Source organism: Lissotriton helveticus, chromosome 3_1 (assembly GCF_964261635.1).
Source record: "Lissotriton helveticus chromosome 3_1, aLisHel1.1, whole genome shotgun sequence".
Taxonomy (NCBI): Eukaryota; Metazoa; Chordata; class Amphibia; order Caudata; family Salamandridae; genus Lissotriton; species Lissotriton helveticus.
Window position 1 is genome coordinate 1,162,476,345 of NC_136061.1, and position 20,106 is coordinate 1,162,496,450.

At 39.8% G+C, this 20,106-nt stretch overlaps 1 protein-coding gene across 1 annotated transcript in view; it reads left to right on the top strand.

The window, feature by feature from the left end:
• LOC144824218 (NXPE family member 1-like) overlaps positions 1-20,106 on the top strand; it is a 249,360-nt gene that overhangs the window by 195,968 nt on the left and 33,286 nt on the right. The window contains exons 3-4 of the mRNA XM_078683366.1: positions 15,336-16,045; positions 19,115-19,176. Coding sequence (XP_078539492.1) covers positions 15,336-16,045; positions 19,115-19,176 — 772 coding nt within the window. The remainder of the gene's footprint in view (positions 1-15,335; positions 16,046-19,114; positions 19,177-20,106) is intronic.

Below are 20,106 nucleotides of genomic sequence, written 5' to 3' on the forward strand. Positions count from 1 at the left end.
ATTAAGATTGAGACCATGCTTACCTCATCAACAATGAGAAGTTTCATTTTCTTCAAGACTCTTGAACCTTCACAGCAAGCTTCTCCAGATAGCTTGTGATATTACAATTTGTTTTCATGCTCTACTGGTAGCATTAGTAAACGATGTAAAGTAATTCCTTTAACGTTGTGTGCTGCCAACCCAGTTGGAGCAGTGACAATACAAGACAAATACAACTCAGTTGTTTGCTGTAGATAACTTGTAATTACTTTAATTAAAAACATTTTCCTGTTCCAGCTTGTCGACTCACATACATTCAGATAGGTTGAAAAGACGTACATGAGCACTCTTTCTTTTCATGAAGTAATCCATGGTCAATCTGTTGTCTCACTTGCTCATATATTTCTTTCTGCTCAACATTTAGTTGTTCTTCCAAATTTCCTAAGCTTGTTGCATTTTCTTGAGCTTGATACATTGCTGTTTCCACCTCATTCATGGCGATTGCTGTTTCGTTTTCAACAATTGGTTGTCCTAGTGGATCTTGACTCTGCGCAGCAGAACTTTGACTGTCTTGAGAACTGTCTCTAGCAATCTCAGCTGCAATTGTAGCTTCTTGATCAATTTCATCGTTCAACATTTTCACATAATTTACAAAAGCACTGCATTGTATGTTATCTTTACATGCATTAAAGAAATCTTCATAGCTCTGGAAATCTCCAAGTAACCGTGCTCGGCGGAAGAAGGGGTAGGACTCATGCCTACTACACGGAGAGCAGTAGTCTACTAACCAGAGGCTTCTCTCTTGATGTACAACCCGCCGAGTATTGATGGGGCATACAAATACTGACCTTTAGGCAAGGAACAACATAATTGAGGTAAAACTCTTCCCAATTAATAAAAACAAGCAACACTCTTTGACATAAGGATTCTTACTTATAGGTCCTGATGAATCGCAAGTTATTGTTACACAGCGAGAAACATGTCGACCATTTTTATACCCCCTAGCCTAGTCTAAAATAAGGAAACATTATTTTCCAGTTAAGTCTAGTCTAGCACCAACCTTTTAATTGTAACGAGGGACCACCCGAATAAAATAGTCTTAGGTACCCTGCGCTACATTTTAATTCACACCCAGGTCTGCAAACCCCTTGGCCCCATACCCACACTTCACCCATAGGCAGTTGGATTCAAAAGATCTCCGCTAAAGAGCCCCTCTTTGAGGTGAGCCCGTTGGGAATTGCACCGCCTACCCGACGAGGAGCAACGCCTATGATGAAGCATGACACCTGCAAGGGTGTGTGAGGCAAACATATCCAACACAATGTATACCCAGTGGAAGGTTAACACTATTTAACCACCACCTTTCCCTTGACCAGTGCACCTCACTTCCCTTCCATCCCCGAGGAACAGCCTTGCCAACTTTTGATCAATATACTTATTGAGGGTAGGCACTTAGGCTGGACCTTCCGCTCTTAATTGAGTGGTAATCACGCCCTCCCTGATCCCCCTGGGTCAACTGCTCCCTCCTTTTGTACACAATCTCCAAGTAATTCCAGTTCTGAAAGCCATGGTTTGAATAGTTGTAAAAGGGCTAAATAGTAAAATTCCCTTTTATCAGCAGTGTCGTAACTCAGCTTCCAGTAATTAATCAAATTTCCTTTTGTTTGTTTCACCAAACATCCTTTAGAACTAATGACTCCATATTTTCCATTGTTGATGTTCTCTGTAGTATTCCGTTTAAAAGTGTAGTTTTGCAGCACTTCATAGAGACACATGGTCTCAAGATGATGACGACTTCTGTTTAGGTAATATGTGTCCAACATTGTCATTTTCAAAATATCTGCACTTTCTGGATCTTTTTCTGCTAAATATTCCATTTCTTGAATGGATTTCAGTACCCGATTTTGCATTGCTGTAAGACCTAGACTCACATAAAGGATTTTTCTAGATTTGGAGTATAGACTTGCCGATGATGGCAGATCTGAGCATTCATATGCTTCAATTTCTTCAAACTGAAACTGTATAATTTCTTACTTGGAGTCTTCTCGTGAGAAATCTCTTCCCACATTTCTTTCAATTATGTCTTTTCTAATTTTGTAATATAAGATGTTACATATCGAGCAACAGCAATAGAATTGTCCCCAACATATTGAATATCCATGTTGGCATTCCACATGGACAAAATGACTGGGCTGTAGTCATTTAAGTATTTTGACTCTTCATTTCTTCCTAAATTACAGGTATTTTTTGGAGACTTTCTTGTGATAGTATGTCGCAAAGATGACACAAAACTATTCACTCTTACTTTCGATATTACAGGATGTGGAAATCCAAAACGACATTTGGTGTAGAACTTGTCCTTAGATGTGTACTTTCCTCGACAGTGTTTTCCACATCGGTGGCTTTGTAATCGTAACCCTTGTGCTCTTATGTTGTTTTCTTCTGTGCTTTTGGGTACAGCACATGTTGCATATTCTTCACACATGTTGCATATTCTTCAATAAAACTCAAAACAGTATCATCCGCATCTGTTCCAAATTTGTGAGCGTCCTAAATCCATAACAGCATATGTATATGAGGAGCACCTCTTGCTTGATACTCCTTTCTCCAAAAGAAATCCACAACTTCTCCAAGAGGAGGATTTTTTTTATTGCAGATTAAAGACATCATAGCCTCAAATCTATGATTGAAATACCTGCATACATTAACAGGATCCAACTAACACAATTCTCCAGGTGTCTTGTATTCAATGTTTTTTATATTCGAATTTGCCCATTGAAGAAATTCTAGCAAATCATCCCAAGCGTACTCAGCACAGCTTAGGGTAAGGAACCATAATGGAGTTCCTAAGTTCCGTAGCATACATTTCAGTTTTCCATGATGACGGTACCAATATTCATTAGTCCCACGCTGACATGCCCTCAGATTAATGAGCTGAGATTCTAGATGATCATCTCTCTGGTGCACTTTATCCATAACATCTTTTGCAGATACATTGTGCAGATGTATTCCAGATTTTAGAATATGGTTGACTGCATATGAAAGTCCAGACAAGTCACTTTCAAACAAAAGATGAAATATATAAGGGATACATTGTCGAAATCTTGGATCTTCTGCATATAATCTTGTTGTCTGATATTCAGATGCAGGAATCTGCACAGGACATTCATCATATCTTCCTCCTTTTCCAGTTAGGAAAAACTATGGAAAACAACAAGCTTCCAAGCTCTCTTCCCATGCACTCATGGGACTTCCTTTTGCCTTTTTCACTTGGAACAAGTCAAGTGTGTTTCCCATCACTTCTTTTGAATGAAGTGGATGCACACTATAATGTTCAAACATTTCTTCACATCTTAACATGTCCACTTTTTCAATTTGTCCACTTGACGTTTCAGTATCTTCTTCTAAAAGTAATTCTTCTTCTCCTATATAAACATTCTTATAGTATGCATTGTTTTTTATCAAATACAATGTTGCCTTTTGCACTTTCCTAACATCCACTAACTCCTGCCAGATTTGCTTATTCTTAGTTGGCACACCATTACAAAGAATAACTAGAGGATCACTTTCTACACTATCTACACCAATAGTTTCAATATTTTTCTTTAAATCTAACGGTAAATACACCATTCTTCCTTTTAATCCTCTTTGTAAATCTGAGGGAGGCAATTTACCTGTTTTATGCTCCATACGAACAATAGCCTGAAACGGGTGCACACACTGAATGAGAATAGACTCATAGCTATTGAGATCTGTCAGTTGTGGAGGAATAGCAACTAACTCTAAATTATTATGGACAGCCTAGCAGGCATTCTATTCTCATCTAACTTGTTATAACAATATTTACAAATATGCTGATCAGAACCCAAATCAAAACAATTCTCTACTAACAAAAAAGTTGCAAATCCTTCCACTTATTATTTTCTTTTTCACTTTTTAAATACAGATCAACACTCCTTGTCTGATTTTTGTAGTGAGTTCGGCGACAACAAATACAAGAAAAATTTGTCCTTTCACCTGAAATCACCTTAAACTTTGTAATTTCATTTTCAAAATGTTTAGTACAACTGTGTTCAACATTCTCTGCAACATTTTCTTCTATTAATGTTTGAGTTTCTTCACTCTCTTCTTCAGGACCAGAGAAACAAAACTCAATATCATCACAAACCTTTTTCACATCTGATATTGACTCTCGCAAAAGAGCACTGTTCAACTCACTTAACTTTAGTGCTGGACTTTTTGCATAATACAATCTTCTCACTAACTTCCGAATTTGAGTATGATGTACTGCCAACATCCTGAAATGGTGAAAAACACTTTGACATACTTTTCTTGAAAGACAAGCCAGAGAATGACCTTGCAAACCAGTATGTTTTTTTTTCTCACTCTGCAAGGGTCTAGTCCTTGCAACAGCTTATTTTTTTGTTTAACACTTTTTTTACAATATGCTTGTAAGAAATGACGTACTTTATCAAGATTCTTGCCGTTCACTACAATTACTACTACAATCCCAAGTGTACACCGGGGCCTTAGGACGTCTGCCTAGAACTTCATCAGCTATTACTTCTTCTGCATTTCTAGGAACCATTTGCTCTTTCTCAATTGGACAACCATCTCTAACCTCATAAGCTCGACCACTAGTGCCAACTGCATGCAACAAATTATTGCTCTGTAAATAACTCTCTTCATTAAAAAAAGGCTCTGAACTTGAACTGTGTTTCCATTGTCCTAAAAAAAATCACATAAATTTGTTTTGTTAATTACTCTTTTCCTCTTACTTTTGGTCTTCATTAAATGTATTGGTTTATCTAATGATCAAATTCTCTTCAGTACTAAAATGAAGAGTTTTCTCTTTACTTCAAAAGCCTTTTCAACAATGGATTTAATACGCTTCTTCTTTTTATAAAATTGTGTTCTCTTTCTATATTTGTTTGTGTCTTTCAGTAAGTTATTCACAACTCTGTTGTAAAATAATTTTTGGCAGATTTCTTTATATTAATTTTCTCTTCTTTTACTATAAGTTGAATCCTTTGTTTTTACATTGCCTTTTTTGCCTTTCCTATTCTTTTCACTTTTTCTTGGGCTTGGAACATTTTCACTGCTTTCCACATTTCTATTTTTTTTTCTCAGTCTAGTAATCATTTTTATAAAGTCTTTTGAGGTCTTACCAGAAACTGTTCTCTTTTTTGCCACATTATGTTGGTCTTCCAAGAGTTGTGGTTGAGTTTTTTTCAAATAAGTATCCTTTTTCTGACTTTTTATTCGTCTTTCTTTGTGCAGCATGGTAACTTTATTTTAAGGATGATAAACAATATCTGTAAAAAGTAAACATATATAAGTATGTATTAAAAACTTTTCTTAATTATTCATTTTTATTACTATACATACACATTTCATATAAATTCTACCTAAAAAATTGTAGGCCTGAAGCAGAACTGTGAAAGTTGTAAGTGCATACAAGTTTGAAGCACTCCATAACACTAAAACCTGAAGCAGTCTATGAGTACATACTTATTATCTAAATGATCGCAATACTATATGGAAAGACACTGAGTTAATTCATAATTGGTTCACTTTAGTAAATAGATTACTAGATGGTACATAAACAGTCACTATGGTTTTGGAACACTACAGATTTAGAATTTAGAGTAGTGCAGTGTTGTTTGTGTAGAGTAAAGGCTCGTGCGCGGGTAGTGTTCTAGGGTAGCGCAGTGGTATTTGGGTAGTGTAGGAGATAGGGCTAGAATTTAGGGAACTGCACTGGTGATTGCATTGTGTAGGTGATTGTACTAGGGGTAGATTTAGGGTTTAGAGTGGTGCAGTGGTCTTTGTGTAGTGTAGGGGGGTCCTGCTGGAGTTGTGGTCTAGGATAGTGCAGTCGTCGTGATTGGGTAGTTTAGGATGTCATGCTGAGATTGATTTAATGTTTAGGGTAGTGCAATGGTGTTTGGGTAGTGCAGGAGGTTGTACTGGGGGTAGATTTAGGGTTTACGGTAGTGCAGTGGACTTTGTGTACTGTAGAGGGTCCTGCTAGGACAGTGTTCTAGGACACTGCAGTGGTCTTTATATAATGTACAGAGTCATGCTAGGGATAGTGTTTTATGATTTAAGATAGTGCAGTGGTGTTTGTGTACTGTAGGTGGTCATGCTGAGTACTGCATTGATGTTTGACTAGTGTAGGTACTGTTCTAGGATAGTGCAGTGCTGTTTATGTAGTGTATGGGGTCATAATAGGGAAAGTGTTTTACAGTTTAAGGTACTGTAGTGTTGTTTGTGTATTGTATGGAGTTGTACTGCAGTAGTGTTTTACATTAGTACAGTAGTGCTTCAGTAGTGTACGGGGTTATACTGGAGTAGTGTGCTACAATAGTACAGTTGTGATTGGGTAGTGTAGGAGGTGGTGGTGAGATGGATTTAATGTTTAGAATAATGCAATGGTATTTGAGTAGTGTCCAGGGTCGTGCTGTGTAGTGTTTTATTATACAGAGTAGTACAGCGGTGTTCATACAGTGTAGGGGGTTACACTAGGGGTATATTTAGAGTTTAGAGTACTGCACTGGTCTTTCTGTAGCAAAGAGGGTCGTATTGTGGTAATGTTGTAGAAAATAAACTGGTGTTTGGATAGTGTCGAAGGTTCTGCAGATCTATATTTAAGATTTAGGGTAATATAACACAAAGATTTAGGGTAGAAAAACCGCAACATTCTATTGCCAATAACTTTGGCGTCGATTGATGAATCTTCTTGAAATCTTCAAAACATTTGGCCAGCTCAGTTCCGCTCCTTCCCTGGATGTTTGGGGGTGATTGGTGAAGCGGGGGCCGAGAAAAAAGGGAGGTCCTAAAACACGTTTCCCCCCTGCAATTTGCCATAGGACCTTTAGCTAAGGCTACAACCTGAACGACTGAACGGAATTACACCAAATTTGGCAGAGAGGTAGTCCTCAGTTCCGACTTGTGCCTTTGGCATATCTGGAGTCAATGTGTTCAATAGTTTCTTTGAAAATTATGGTTAAAGTCATTTATATATCTATGGGCGCAAAGGATCCGCGGATTTGCGAGGATTGGCCTCGTTGGATAAGCGCACCGTCCTGATGACGCGCTGAATTTTAAGTGGCTGTCAAGCGGTTATAAACATTCGAAATCAGCAATTCTTGGCAAATATCTTGCTCGGTAGGAGCAAGGCTGAGGAAGTCAGTGAAATATGTGTGCAAAATGGGAAAAGGGGACAGGGTAGACACACCCTGACACTCTAGTCCTGCTCAGGGGGTCACATAAGGACTCATGACCTACCAAAATACTTCTCTAAGACTGAATCCTAAATGCACAGACTCACTGTGTGATTCTATACAAATAACAATATTCCTTATTAATACAGTAGTAAGATACTATAGTAGTGTTTGGGTAGTGTAAGGGATCCTGCTGTGATAGATTTAAGCTTTAGAGAACTGAAATGGTAATTAGGTAGTATAAGGAATCATACTGGGGTAGTGTTCTAGCATAGTGCAGTGGTGTTTATGTACCATAAGAGATAATGCTAGGGATAGCGTTTCAGGCTTTAAGATAATGCTGTGGTGTTTGTGTAGTGTAGGCGGTCGTGGTAGGGGAATGTTCTAGGCTAGTGTAGGAGGTTCTACTGGTGTAGATTTAAAGTTTAGGGTAGTAAAGTGGTGAATAAGTGGTGTAGGTGGTCATGCTTCAGGTAGATTAAGGGTTTACAAGCGTGCAGTGGTGTTTGGGTAGTGTAGGAAATCATACTGGTGGAAGTGTCAGTGCAAGAATACATGTACTAATCTGTCAGCAAAAACATCAACCATACATTATACATATTTCAGAACTGTATTTTACTATTAATTCTAAACTCATTTTGGAAACACATAACCAATTACTATTTTCTAATTCTACCAAAATGTGACAACACGATACGTTCTTAACTAATAACATATCGGAAAACACATGAAGGGGCATATTATCAATCAGATTAAAATTATCGCCGTTTTAGCGACAGAAAAGTGCAGCAAAAGCAGCGATAATGGCCTTGATAATATGCCATCAAGAATTCCAATAGAAGCCCATGTTCACACTAGAACATAGGATTCTATTAGAATTCACAAGTCCATATTATCAAGCCCATTAACGCTGCTTTAGCGGCAGTTTTCTGCCGCTAAAACGACAATACTTTTTAACGTCCTACTTCATAATGTGCCCCGAAGTACCAAAATGCTTATCTCAGAATGCTTTCTAAATGCACACATACTCAAAATAAAATTCTAGAGAAACAAAAAATATTCCCTTCACTTTAGCAGAACAAACACAGTACTCTAATTAAAACCGAAATGCACCACATACATTCTCTCACAAATAAATAACTCACCTTTCCAATTGTTTTGTACAATTAAAAGTATCTCAGTCACACAGCAGATTTTCTTATTCAAAATCTCTGTTTTCAACACCTCTCACCAGAATCATAGAATGGCAGAGTTTCCCTCTCATGTTCAACACATATACACCTGAATATCAAATCACATTCCTTACCACATTAATACAAAACCAAACACACATTTCTATTGGTTAGACATTTCAATCCTTACCAAACGACATACATTTGAACGCTACCCCCATTCTTCCTTCTGCCTGTTACCATAGAAACACTTCATGGAACACTTCACTGAACACACAGGTCAAAAGTTCATCACACAATGTTACTAATCAAAACAGTAAGCGTGCTTTACTTCTCAATATACCAGCTTATCTTATGTAATGTTCCTTTCTGTCAATTTTTGTTAACCAATAAGAATCAGGCTTTCAAAAAACAGAAACCTGCACCCTAGTTTTCAATGTAGAATATTGTCAAACAACCAATAATTTCTCTTCTTTTTTTCTCAACTGCATCTTATCCACCATTTTACAAAAATTATACTTTTCAAACTGGCACTTCATTTACAGAGACCATCTGAGTACATCCAGACCTCCCTTCAACATGCTTAGAGTGTGGATTGTGGGACACAGCTATATTTTCTGAAGCCAAAGGTACTCAGAACAGAAAGGAATTCATAAAGACCTAGCTTTAACAAACGTAGACATTAAATGGATTGGACAGAGAGGATTAAAGTGGCACCAATTAATGCCATTGGTGAAATCCTTTTTACATCTCCAACACCCTGACCTCATAATTGTGCACTGTGGTGGCAATGACCTAGGCACTTTGACTGGGGTAGGTCTGGAAATGCTTATGAAGGACACCTTTGAAGAATTGATGTCACTTTTCCCCCAAACTACCTTCGTACATTCTAACATATGCCAAAGGCAAAAATGGAACTGGTGAATAAATCTGTTTCTGATTTTCTCTGAGACTATAGAATGGTGTCCATATACCACAACAATCTGCGTTTCAGTATGCATGGCATCTATAGGACAGATGGTATACATTTTACAGATGAGGGAAACAGAGTCTTCCTCTTGAACTTTAGACTCTGCATCGGTACTTACTTGTAGGTACTAAAAGCTCTCAATAAACAAAAGGGCTCTTTTTAGAGCCACCCAAGATCTAAACACATAAGCTTGATGTATATCTCAAACATACCTGCTTCTTTTTTTTCGGCGGCGAAACGCGCGGATCCGACACGCATCCCGCGACTTTTTTTTAAAAAGAAAAATACTCTCTTAATTTTTTGGCCCTATGGGTCCCTATGCCACCCCTAGGCAGGTCTAGGGAGACAGGGTGTGTCTAACTTGCCCCTGTTCAAGTTTTGCTAACATATTCCACAGACTTCCTCAGCCTCGCTTCTACCGACACACCAAATGGCTACCAACAGTTCCTGGTTTCAAATGTTTACAACCGCTTGACAGCCAATTAGAATTGAGCGCGTCATCGGGACAGTGCGCTGATGCTACAAGGCCAATCCTCGCACAATCCGCAGATCCTCCGCGCCCAGATAAATAAATGGCTTTAACCGCAATTTTCCCAAAAACTACTGAACAGATTAACACCAGATAGGCCAAAGGCACAAGTCTGAATTGAGGACTACCTGTCAGGGATCCTCCTCGGTAGAGGAGGCTGTTCTTCCACAGGAGCAAAGATGAAATGTCCCACACACTTCCAGACACCAACGACCCAAGCGAGGAGAGATAACTCGCTCAAAGTCAGCTGCTACCGAAAAGTGTGGGGGGAATTTTCCCAGGGAGTATACCACTCTCCCCCAGCAAGGACGATGTAGCTGCAGTCTCGATGGCAGGAGATGGCTGGAAATAAAAATACAACAATACTAACCTCACCAATACTTTACAGGACTGATACATAAGTGTTCAACATAGTATTCCACTTACCTCACCAGGTGAGCGTCAGGGCTTTAAAGCTAGCAGTCAAGGCGAGAACCAGGAGGTACAAAAGGGAACCTGGGTGACTACCAGCAAGGGTACCTCCGAGGCAGAAGGTACACAATTCCAGTCCTGCTCATAACCTGAAGACAGAGCAAGACTGGGGCCACAAGAGCAGCTGAAGGCAAGCTTGTATCACTTATAGAGCTAAAGACAAAGTGACACGGAAACTCCCACTACCAGCTCCTAAACTTAAGACAGAGCGGAGTGAGGAACAAAGAACACACAACGCAGACAATCCCCACTTCCAACTCCTAAACTTAAGACAGAGCGGAGTGAGGAACGAATAACACACAATACAAACAATTCCCACAATATACACACCGCGTCCAACTCGGGAGCTTGGGACGAAGCGGAGCGGGTGTACCTAGAACAAAACAAGGGAGACGTACAAGCGTTCCACTCGTAACCAAGACGGAGCGGAGCGCGTAATCAAACACAAACAAACCCCTTCGATCACTCTGCAATTGACGACAGAAATGATCTTCGAGAATTTCAAGTCTGAGGTGCTAGATACCTGACAGGAACGAGGAGCGAAGAAAAGCCGGGGAAACAATGCGGAAGGGAGAGAAGGCACCGGGGAGGGGCGTGCTGGGAAAGGAGCAGGTTTGCGGAAAGAGCGGGATGTACAAACAATGGGCAGGACACGGGCAAGGGAAAGAAATACCGGGACTCAAGGGCGAATACCACAGGAACAGGAAAGGAGCACAAACGGGGTCGCGAAGGCACAACAGGATCTCAGAACGCTACGGGAACCTCACGGAGCAGGACGCTGAGTAGAGGGGGCGTGGTCACTAACCAAACAGTAAGCCAAGCAAGGATTCATGGGTGAAACTTCCTTTCCTGCTAGTTAGGGAGCATCACAAAATACCGTAGCATAGGGTTGTCAGAGATTTAGGGAATGTCAAAAAATTAGCTCAGGGGCACAATACAATCGCAGAAAGGAGCATTCTACGCAGCCCTGAGGAATCTACGTTGAACACTCATGAATGGGGTCAATTCCGACCAACCCTAACACTACCTCTCTGCCAAATTTGGTGTAATTCCGTTCAGCCGTTCGGGCTGTAGCCATGGCTGAAGGTCCTATGGGAAATTGCATGGGGAAAACACGTTTTAGGACCCCCTTTTTTCTCATCCCCCACTGGACCAATCACCCCCAGATTTTCAGGGAAGGAGCGGAACTGAGCTGGCCCACAGTTCGGAAATTTCAAAAACATTCATCAATTGATGCCAAAGTTATTGGCAATAGAATGTTACGGTTTCCCTGTGGATAATAGGTCCTAACTATAACTATCTACTGGTGACCACCAGTAGATTATATATATATATATATATATATATATATATATATATATATATATATATATATATATACAGCTCCAACCGCTAGGTCTTAAACTGCCGCAGCTCCAGAACGAAGGGTGCATCGTCGTAAGCGGACTCACCAAGCAAAAGTCCGTCATTAATTGCTGAGAACCTATACCACAGTACAGGGAGACAACGCCTTGTCTTGCACAAAATTGCAAAGTTTATTTTACAAAACGTCATCGTCTCCCTGTACTGTGGTATAGGTTCTCAGCAAATATATATATATATATATATTTGCAAGCGATAATAGCACACTTTGTAAACGGAACAGTTAAATGCATGAATAATACTAATGAATAAACAAGGAGCAAATAATATGAGAAAACACTCAAGAAAAAATACTGGACGTCCTGCAAGAGATATATACACTAAATGTAGCAAATCATTACTTTGGATGTGCACTCTGGCTCATTTACACATCACAATGAAAACAGCTCAAATGATCAAAGCCACTGGCCACACATCACAATGGCAATAATCAAGGCTCAAACACCTCAAATGACCACAGCCACTGGAACCACACATCACAATGGCAATAATCAAAACTCAACACTTCACCTGGTGCAAACACTGCATCTTAGCCCACTCCTGACCGGGGGATTAAACAGCCGGGGATAAGAGTCTCAGCAACCAGGGTTTTGCTGTACCAAAGTAGACTCGTCTGTCCCCATTCGGATTCCAATATCTAAGTCAACAACCCTCAGCTTTATAGTCTCAAAACACACACTAGAAGGTTTGAGAGTCTTCCTAGCTGTCCATGGAAACTTACTGAGACTGGGCAGCTTCGAAGCAAGCATTCTATGGCAGAAATGAGTTCCCACATCCCCTCCACATTCTCGCATGTTCCAGCCTTCATCTTGACAAAGCTTACAAAAGCCTTCAAGGGTACATTAAACAATCTCTCACAAAAACAATCCTTGAACGTGATTAACCCAAACAACTTGCAGGTGTGGCTGTGCACGCCGATAAAGCTCATGCCAGGCAGAGTTAGCATTCAGGATGACATGGGGCAATGTCAAAGCCAATAGTAAGAAATTAATAATTCTTCCCAGGTTACAACACAGTGCACATTTGTGCATCACTCCTTATAGCATCACAATGTACAACACAGTGCACATTTGTGCACCACTATTCATAACACTGCACTTCGAGACCAAAAAGTACATTCCACACCTCACTCTCTCTCTCTCTCTCTCCCATGCTTTCAAATGCACATCCCACATGTTCTGTTCTTGGCAAGGCTGTTCTACTCCGTGGCAGCTCCCACTGAAAGACTGCAACATTACAAGAAAGAAAGTTTCAAGAGAAACAAAGCATATACAGGACATCGTACATTCAGGCTAGGATAAAATAACGCACCATATTCAATAAAATATTGATAGTCAAAGGTCGTCGCAGGCTGTCAGACCGCAAGAGTGCCTCTAGCACTACACAAGGGAGACCATACAGGTCGGCACCTGAGAGAAAGATATATAGAAAGAGAGCGGGACAAGAGTGATATGCGTAGACAGCCATGTAGAACGTATAGATTTCCAGTAAAGTAACGTAGATCAGATGTAGGCGGTAAGATGAAAGAAAGATTAAAAACAGTGACATAAGTAGGCAGATACGCGTAGGGAATGGCTTACCGGATATCGCAACACCTCAGCTCCCGGCCGGCTTATCATCTACAATAAAGCATGTGTGCTCAGTTTCTATCCTTAATGTATGTTATTAGAGCAAATCTGATCAAACATGAGTTGTGTTTCTTGCAAAGGGACTACTCGAGCATTTAAAATTCAAAAATTATTGGTGGGAGTTGTCACAAAAGGGTAAATTACGATGGCGGTGAATCCGCATCCTCCAGGGAAGCCACCGCCGGCCCGGAGGATGCGGATTCACCGCTGCGGTCATAGCAAACACCCACCGCCGGATTATGATGGCAAGTCCGTCCGCCGCTGATCTGCAAGACACCGCCAGCCATATCACGATGCAGGCGGAAACATGCTTTTCCACAGCAGCTTTTCCGCCGTGGAAAAGCATGTGGTCTTTTTTTGGGGGGGCCTGTTGCGAGCCCCCAGGGTGTTGGGGGGGGTGGGACGCACATCGGGGGTACCTATGGTACCCCCTGCTTTGGCATGCACAAGGTGGCAGGCACCACGCAGTGCCTGCCAAGTTGTGCATGCCAAAGGTAAACATGCATATTTTACATTGCGGCAGGTGCTGCTTAAAGCAGCTCCCGCCGCAATGTAATATATACAGGATGTGACCGCCAGGGTGGCGGTCACATCCTAATTGCAACGGAAAGACCGCCGCTGCCCCTGCGGTCGGTCCCTCCACCTCGGGTGTGGCGGACGGACGCAGATCCATCCGCCATCCTAATCGACACCAAAGTACCAAATAATATATTTTCAACATTCTTTGTGCTATAGAGCTAGGATATGTGACAGTTTCCCCCAAACAACTACAAACTTATTTACTATACTAACATCATATTCAGAAAATAACATAAAAGTATTGTGTGCAGGTAAATGAAGCATGAACAGAGCAGTGACTAAATGAATGTGCTTAAACTGCATAATTTGCTTCCAATTTTCCAAACCTTCATTTGGTGGAAGGCTGGTGAAATACCTTGTTAAAGATTTTTTTTCTAAACTAGTTAGGTTGACACAACTGGCCCAAAGTGTTTGGAGTGAACGATTTGCCTGAGATTGTGTTGTAAAATAGAATTTAGTATTTCACATTGCACCAGGTTTACTGGCCTAAGGTGTGTTAAAATAGGACATTTGTCATTCACTTTGCTAAAATTCCTTGAGAGCCCCAAAATCATGTTATGCCGAGAATAATGTTACTGACCCTGTGTGCTTTAAAACGCAGTATTTGCCACATGTAGTCACAAAGAATGACTTTGTGTTTCACGCACTACATTGGAAAAGCAAAGGGAGCCCCCCACAAGTAATTTTGATTCCGCTCTTATGACGTCTCTGTCTCCACTAATTCATGTGTTAGCCCCCTGCGAAGTTTGAGTCTAGTTGCGCCTCTGGCATGCACTTACACGTAAAATGATTGTGAGTTTCTGGCATACCAGTTTTGTTGTACGCACTAGTAAAAGCTATGCAGGGCATGCTGTTTCATACAAAAAGTTTATGAGAAACCTGCGCCCTCTAACCCTCTTGAAAGACAAGTTTGCAGGGGCATAGGCATGGGAAATGTGGGACACTACAGAAAGTAGAGGCACCTTAATAGTTCGGATTCGGAAAGACGCAACCCCATGGTCGTGTAATGAAAGTCTTGCACATGCCTGCTATGGTCACACTAACTTCGCTTCCCTCTACACATCATTCAAAATATACAATTTCATCATTTCCTACACCATCAAAGGTTGAGTTTGCTTTTTACAACAATTGGTTATTTAGAATTCCTTTCCAGTCTCACTGTTTTCTTGAGGTAGATTTGGTGTACTCTGTCCCTCACCCCCCGAGTTGTGTGGAGCATAGGTGGGTGTGGAGGGTATGCCAGAGAATGTCTGTAAAATAGTACACCATGTTACATCGCTTGACGATAAAAGGACATATTGCAGTGCACCAGGTAACCTATTCCATTGATACAAACCCAAATCTTGTTTTGTGTTTTAGAATTCCACTTGTTGGTATTTGAGTCCATCTAACTCCGCGAACTTGGAGGTGAAAGCTACGCTGCGAATTAAACAGACTGCGATTGACAAAGAAATTGACAATATCTTCAGCAGAATCCAACAGATGATTCCCAATGTCACTTACACTAACAAGGATCAAACGTCCAGCGTTGAAAATAGCCAGACCACTCTGATAGACCCTAAGCAAAACTACTGTGTTGGCGATCAATTAACCATAAGGATCGATGTGTTCGATTATTTGGGCAAAAGAAAGAAATATGGGGGAGACTTGTTCATCGGCAGACTCTATTCACCTGACCTTGGAGCGGGATCTTCTGGAAAGATTGAAGATTTTAATAATGGAATATACCATGTTCATTTTACCCTTTTTTGGGAGGGCAAAGTGAAGATATCCTTGCTACTGCTACATCCCAGTGAAGCCAATGTAGCCATATGGAAGGCAAGAAATCAAGGATATGAAAACGTCGATTTCACGGGCACCTTCACCAATCAGACCCACAGTGTCAAAACTGAGTGCAACTTTCAAATACAGACAAAAAAACAATTGTGCGAGTACGTTGATGAGAGAGATGGGGAATATTTTTGCTGTGTCAAACCAGACCATATGTCTTGTGATAGTTTCACTTCCATGATGTCTGTCAACAACGACCACTCCTACCTGAACGACTTGGAGAAATCTCTCATTGTCCGGTGAGTTTTCACAGGTATGAATTAAATAGAAGAGGCACTCAGTGCTGCATTGCATAATACACACGAGGTATTTCCTTAAACACATTTGTCTTCTGTTTTTTAAATGTGTTGCTTCAAGTCTGCCCCAGGCGAAATTTCAGTTGGAAAGAAAAACCATAGTGTATGATGGTTATCCAGAGGAGGAGTTAAACAAGCCTTGGCAAAGCCAATCGACCTCGTCTATTAGACCTATTGGCTTTGACAATCGTTTTTGGCCATGCTGTACAGTATTGCACTTGCTGTGCAGCATGGCTATTAAAAAAAACAATGTGGCTGCATTCAAAATGCAAGTTTGGGCCTACAAAATGACACTTGTGTTTTTCCTTTTTTCTTACGGATCCAATGTGCTGATACATGTCTTGTAGATCAGTAAATTAAAGTAAATGGTGAAGACACTGTTTTAAAACACATTTCAAAAGTGCTTAGACTAATAAATAAATAAATAAAAATGATGACCAGCTTGCGGGTTGGTCAGGGGGAGGAGTAGAAGCAGAACTGGGAGTGGGGGGAAGAAACAACGTGGACCACAGTAGTGGAAGGAGCATACAGAGGCTAGAGAGGCAACATGAGTGTGGATGGGAAAAAGAAGCACATGGGGTGGGGAAAGTAAGGTGGAGAGTGGGGAGAAAAGCATATGGGGAGATAATGGGAAACACATGCACTCTCATGGGGTGTTTAATAAAAAGGACAAAAAGAAGAAAGCAGTTCCCTAAAAGCAAGCAATGGAAGGATAGAAGCCAGTTAATTAAAGAGATGTTAAAGTGGTTAGGCTTCCTGGGAGTGCTAAACACAAGATATACAAGCTGAGGCAGAATAAGAAGCAGGCAAATAACAGCGACATTAAAGTTAACCAATGGAAAGCAAGGGGCAGGTGCAAAATCCTGTAAGTTCTTGGTAATCAAACAATGTTTCTTTCACAACCAGGCAGCCTTCTCTGTCTGGTAGGCTCCACCTAAAAAGAGCTTCACTTCCATGTGAACAATCCTTTGCAGCTTACTTTATAACTGGTGAAGATCAGAGGAGCGAACAAAGAGCCCAAATGCAGTGAGGGCAAATAAAGACATCGTCCTCACTTCAAACCACCATCATCTGAATGATACTTGAGACTCATACTGGTGACTGATGTGATGCTTTGCTGGGCTACCATAACTTGCGCACTTGCTTGCATCCTGCTGCTTGCATAAGATACAACCATGTTCAGCTTCAACAATTGCATGGTATGGGAGGTACAGAGAAGAAATGTAATGTAAATCAAAAATTCAAAAACATCTTCAATGTTTAAAGATGTTTATGAGGCAATGTAAGGACATCTGATATGCACTCGGACCTCTGACCCCCAGATGAGATCAGTACGTGCTGAGGCCCCACTTGGTTTAAATTGTAATCTGTGTAATGATGGCAGACATACGAGTCATATTGTTGGCAAAAGCAAAGAAGTGATATTTAAAGACAGCAACAACCTTAGCTTGAAAGAAAAATCTTTGACAAAAAAGGAGTCTGGAAAAGGCTTGTTAAGCTTAAAAGAGCTTTACGTTATAACGTAGTAAGCTTATTATTGGTTAAGGAAAAGATGAGATTTACAGTTATTGGAAGAGTTAGTGAATGGGTTAGCACTATCTTACCCTATAGTTTTTAGGGTAAGGGTGAGTCAGGTTTTGGACAAGGGTTTTAGGGTTTGGTGATAGAGTGATACTAGTGCTTAATTTGAGCTGGTGGTTGCTGGTAGGGCCACCAACACTCATTTTGGGGGGCCAGCACTGATTTTTCCACGTTATTCATTTATGAGAGCAAGAGAGGGAACAACACACAAAACGGAAAGACAAAAGAAGAGAAGGATGGAAAAAACATCATAAAGAGATTAAGTAGGAACCTGCAAGAGCGAGATAAAAGGGTAGCGAGGGTCTGGTAGTGGATTAAAAAGTCCTGAGGTGGATTCCTGATAATGCAACCTTTGTATTCAGCGTGCTGACAAACAATTGCAACAGCTGCAGGATTCTGGGCAGAGCCCTGGGTACCGGCACGCCTTCTTTTACAAGTTAAGTACTGGCTGAAAGTTACTGTTCACTTTCATGTTAGGTTTAGGGATGGGGTAAGTGAGGCTTAGTGGGTGTTGGTGAGCTTTTTGGTAGTTCACAACATGGTTGAGTATCTTCAACAAAAACTTACTAAATTATGAAAATGATGAGCATTTTTGAGCATTTAGCTCTGAAAATAATTGATGAGCTCATTGATAGCATTTATTTTCAAACTAAGGGGCATATTACCAAGCAATAGCGATAATTATCGCTATTGCTTTGTTAGCGATAAAAATTTATCGCCGAGCTGCGACGATTTTTATCGCAGATAAACCTTGCTATTAGCAAGGTTTATCTCTGAAACGCTAAAAATCGGCCAAAATGCATGAATATCGCTGTAAAGTCAGCGATATTCATGCATTAACGAGCGAATGCTCTTAGCCATGTTATCCACCTCCCATTGGATAACATGGCTAAGAACTGCTCAGGGCAGGTGTTAGCTTTCGGAGATATTCGCACTTAGCGCGAATATCTCCAAAAGTTGGGAACAGGAGATAGCGATGTTAGCGACTGTTTCCAGTCGCTAACATCTTGGCACGCCCACTTTGCATGTCATTAGTGATAAATTTCTCTGACATGCAAAGCGGGGCCCAAGATGGTCGCTATCTCTTACTAGCTGTCGCTAATTGGTGTTAGCGACAGCTAGGTAATAGGGAGATAATTTTATCTCCGCTTTCTTGGCTTTTAAAGCCAAAAAAGCTGAGATAAATCCCTTGATAATTGCCCCTATGTTTTTGCTGTCTTTTTTCGAATGTTTCACTTTTCAAAGATTTAATTTTGAGTTTTCAACCATGAGTTGTTGCTTAGGCACCAATGTTGGAATCTCTTTGTATATTCTTACAGGAAGGTAGGAAACAAAGGCAAATGGAATGTAAAAATGTACTTTTGGAATGAAAATATGTTCGAAATTTGAATGTTCAAGTGAATATTTTACATTTCGTGTGTTGTCTTACAGATCCAACGTCGGTAAAGAAATGAAAAAGCCCTTTGAGGATATAAATGTTCTTCAATGTAACAGTGAGTTGAAACATTTGTGGTTCCTGTGATTGTGGTTTATTAGCAGTTATGTTTCCCATTGAGACCTGGTCTTCTCTCCAATCACTGGCACAATATCGACACCATAAATATTGTGATTCCAAAACATTGTGTCAAAAATATCGATTTTCTATACATATGTTGGTAACTATAAATATATCCGAAACATATTGTTTTATACTAATATTAAAAAATATATACAAAAAAATCGTTTTGAGTATATATGCAGTTTAAATACATAAAACAAATATTTTAACATATAACATTAATAAATTGTAAATTAAATGTTAAAATATTATTTAAAAATATATATAAATACTTACTAATTTTAAAAAACACACACACATAGATATGTTTATATACACATATATAATGTAAAACTGTTTACATTTTTTTATTTTTAACCTGTATTATAATTTTATAATTGTTTTTAAATTTACCAATATAACGTTTTTATATATGTATATATATATATTTCTGAAACATTTAAAATATTGCCAATTTAAATATACATGAAAAGTAAACAATATATAAGAATACGTGTTAATAAAAATATCCTAAAAATGACATACATTTATAGATATTTCATCGATCTTTACAAATAAACGCACTCTTGAAGTCAATTTCTACAAAGTAGGTAGCTTTTTATTGCTTGCTTGCTCTTATAGGTATATAAAATATATATTTAAATACACAAACACATAATAATAATATGCAAACAATTTCCTATGCACACACAATTAAATTTAAACACTGGGTAATACAGTTGTTAGTCAGGTCAACAATACAATAAATTATTGTCCACTTCTTCTTGAATGAGCAATTCTTTCTTTATTGCTCGAGCTACAACGCGCCAGCTGACACGTGTTTCGTCAGAGTATAGGTCGCTCTGACTCTTCAGGGCTTGCTTCT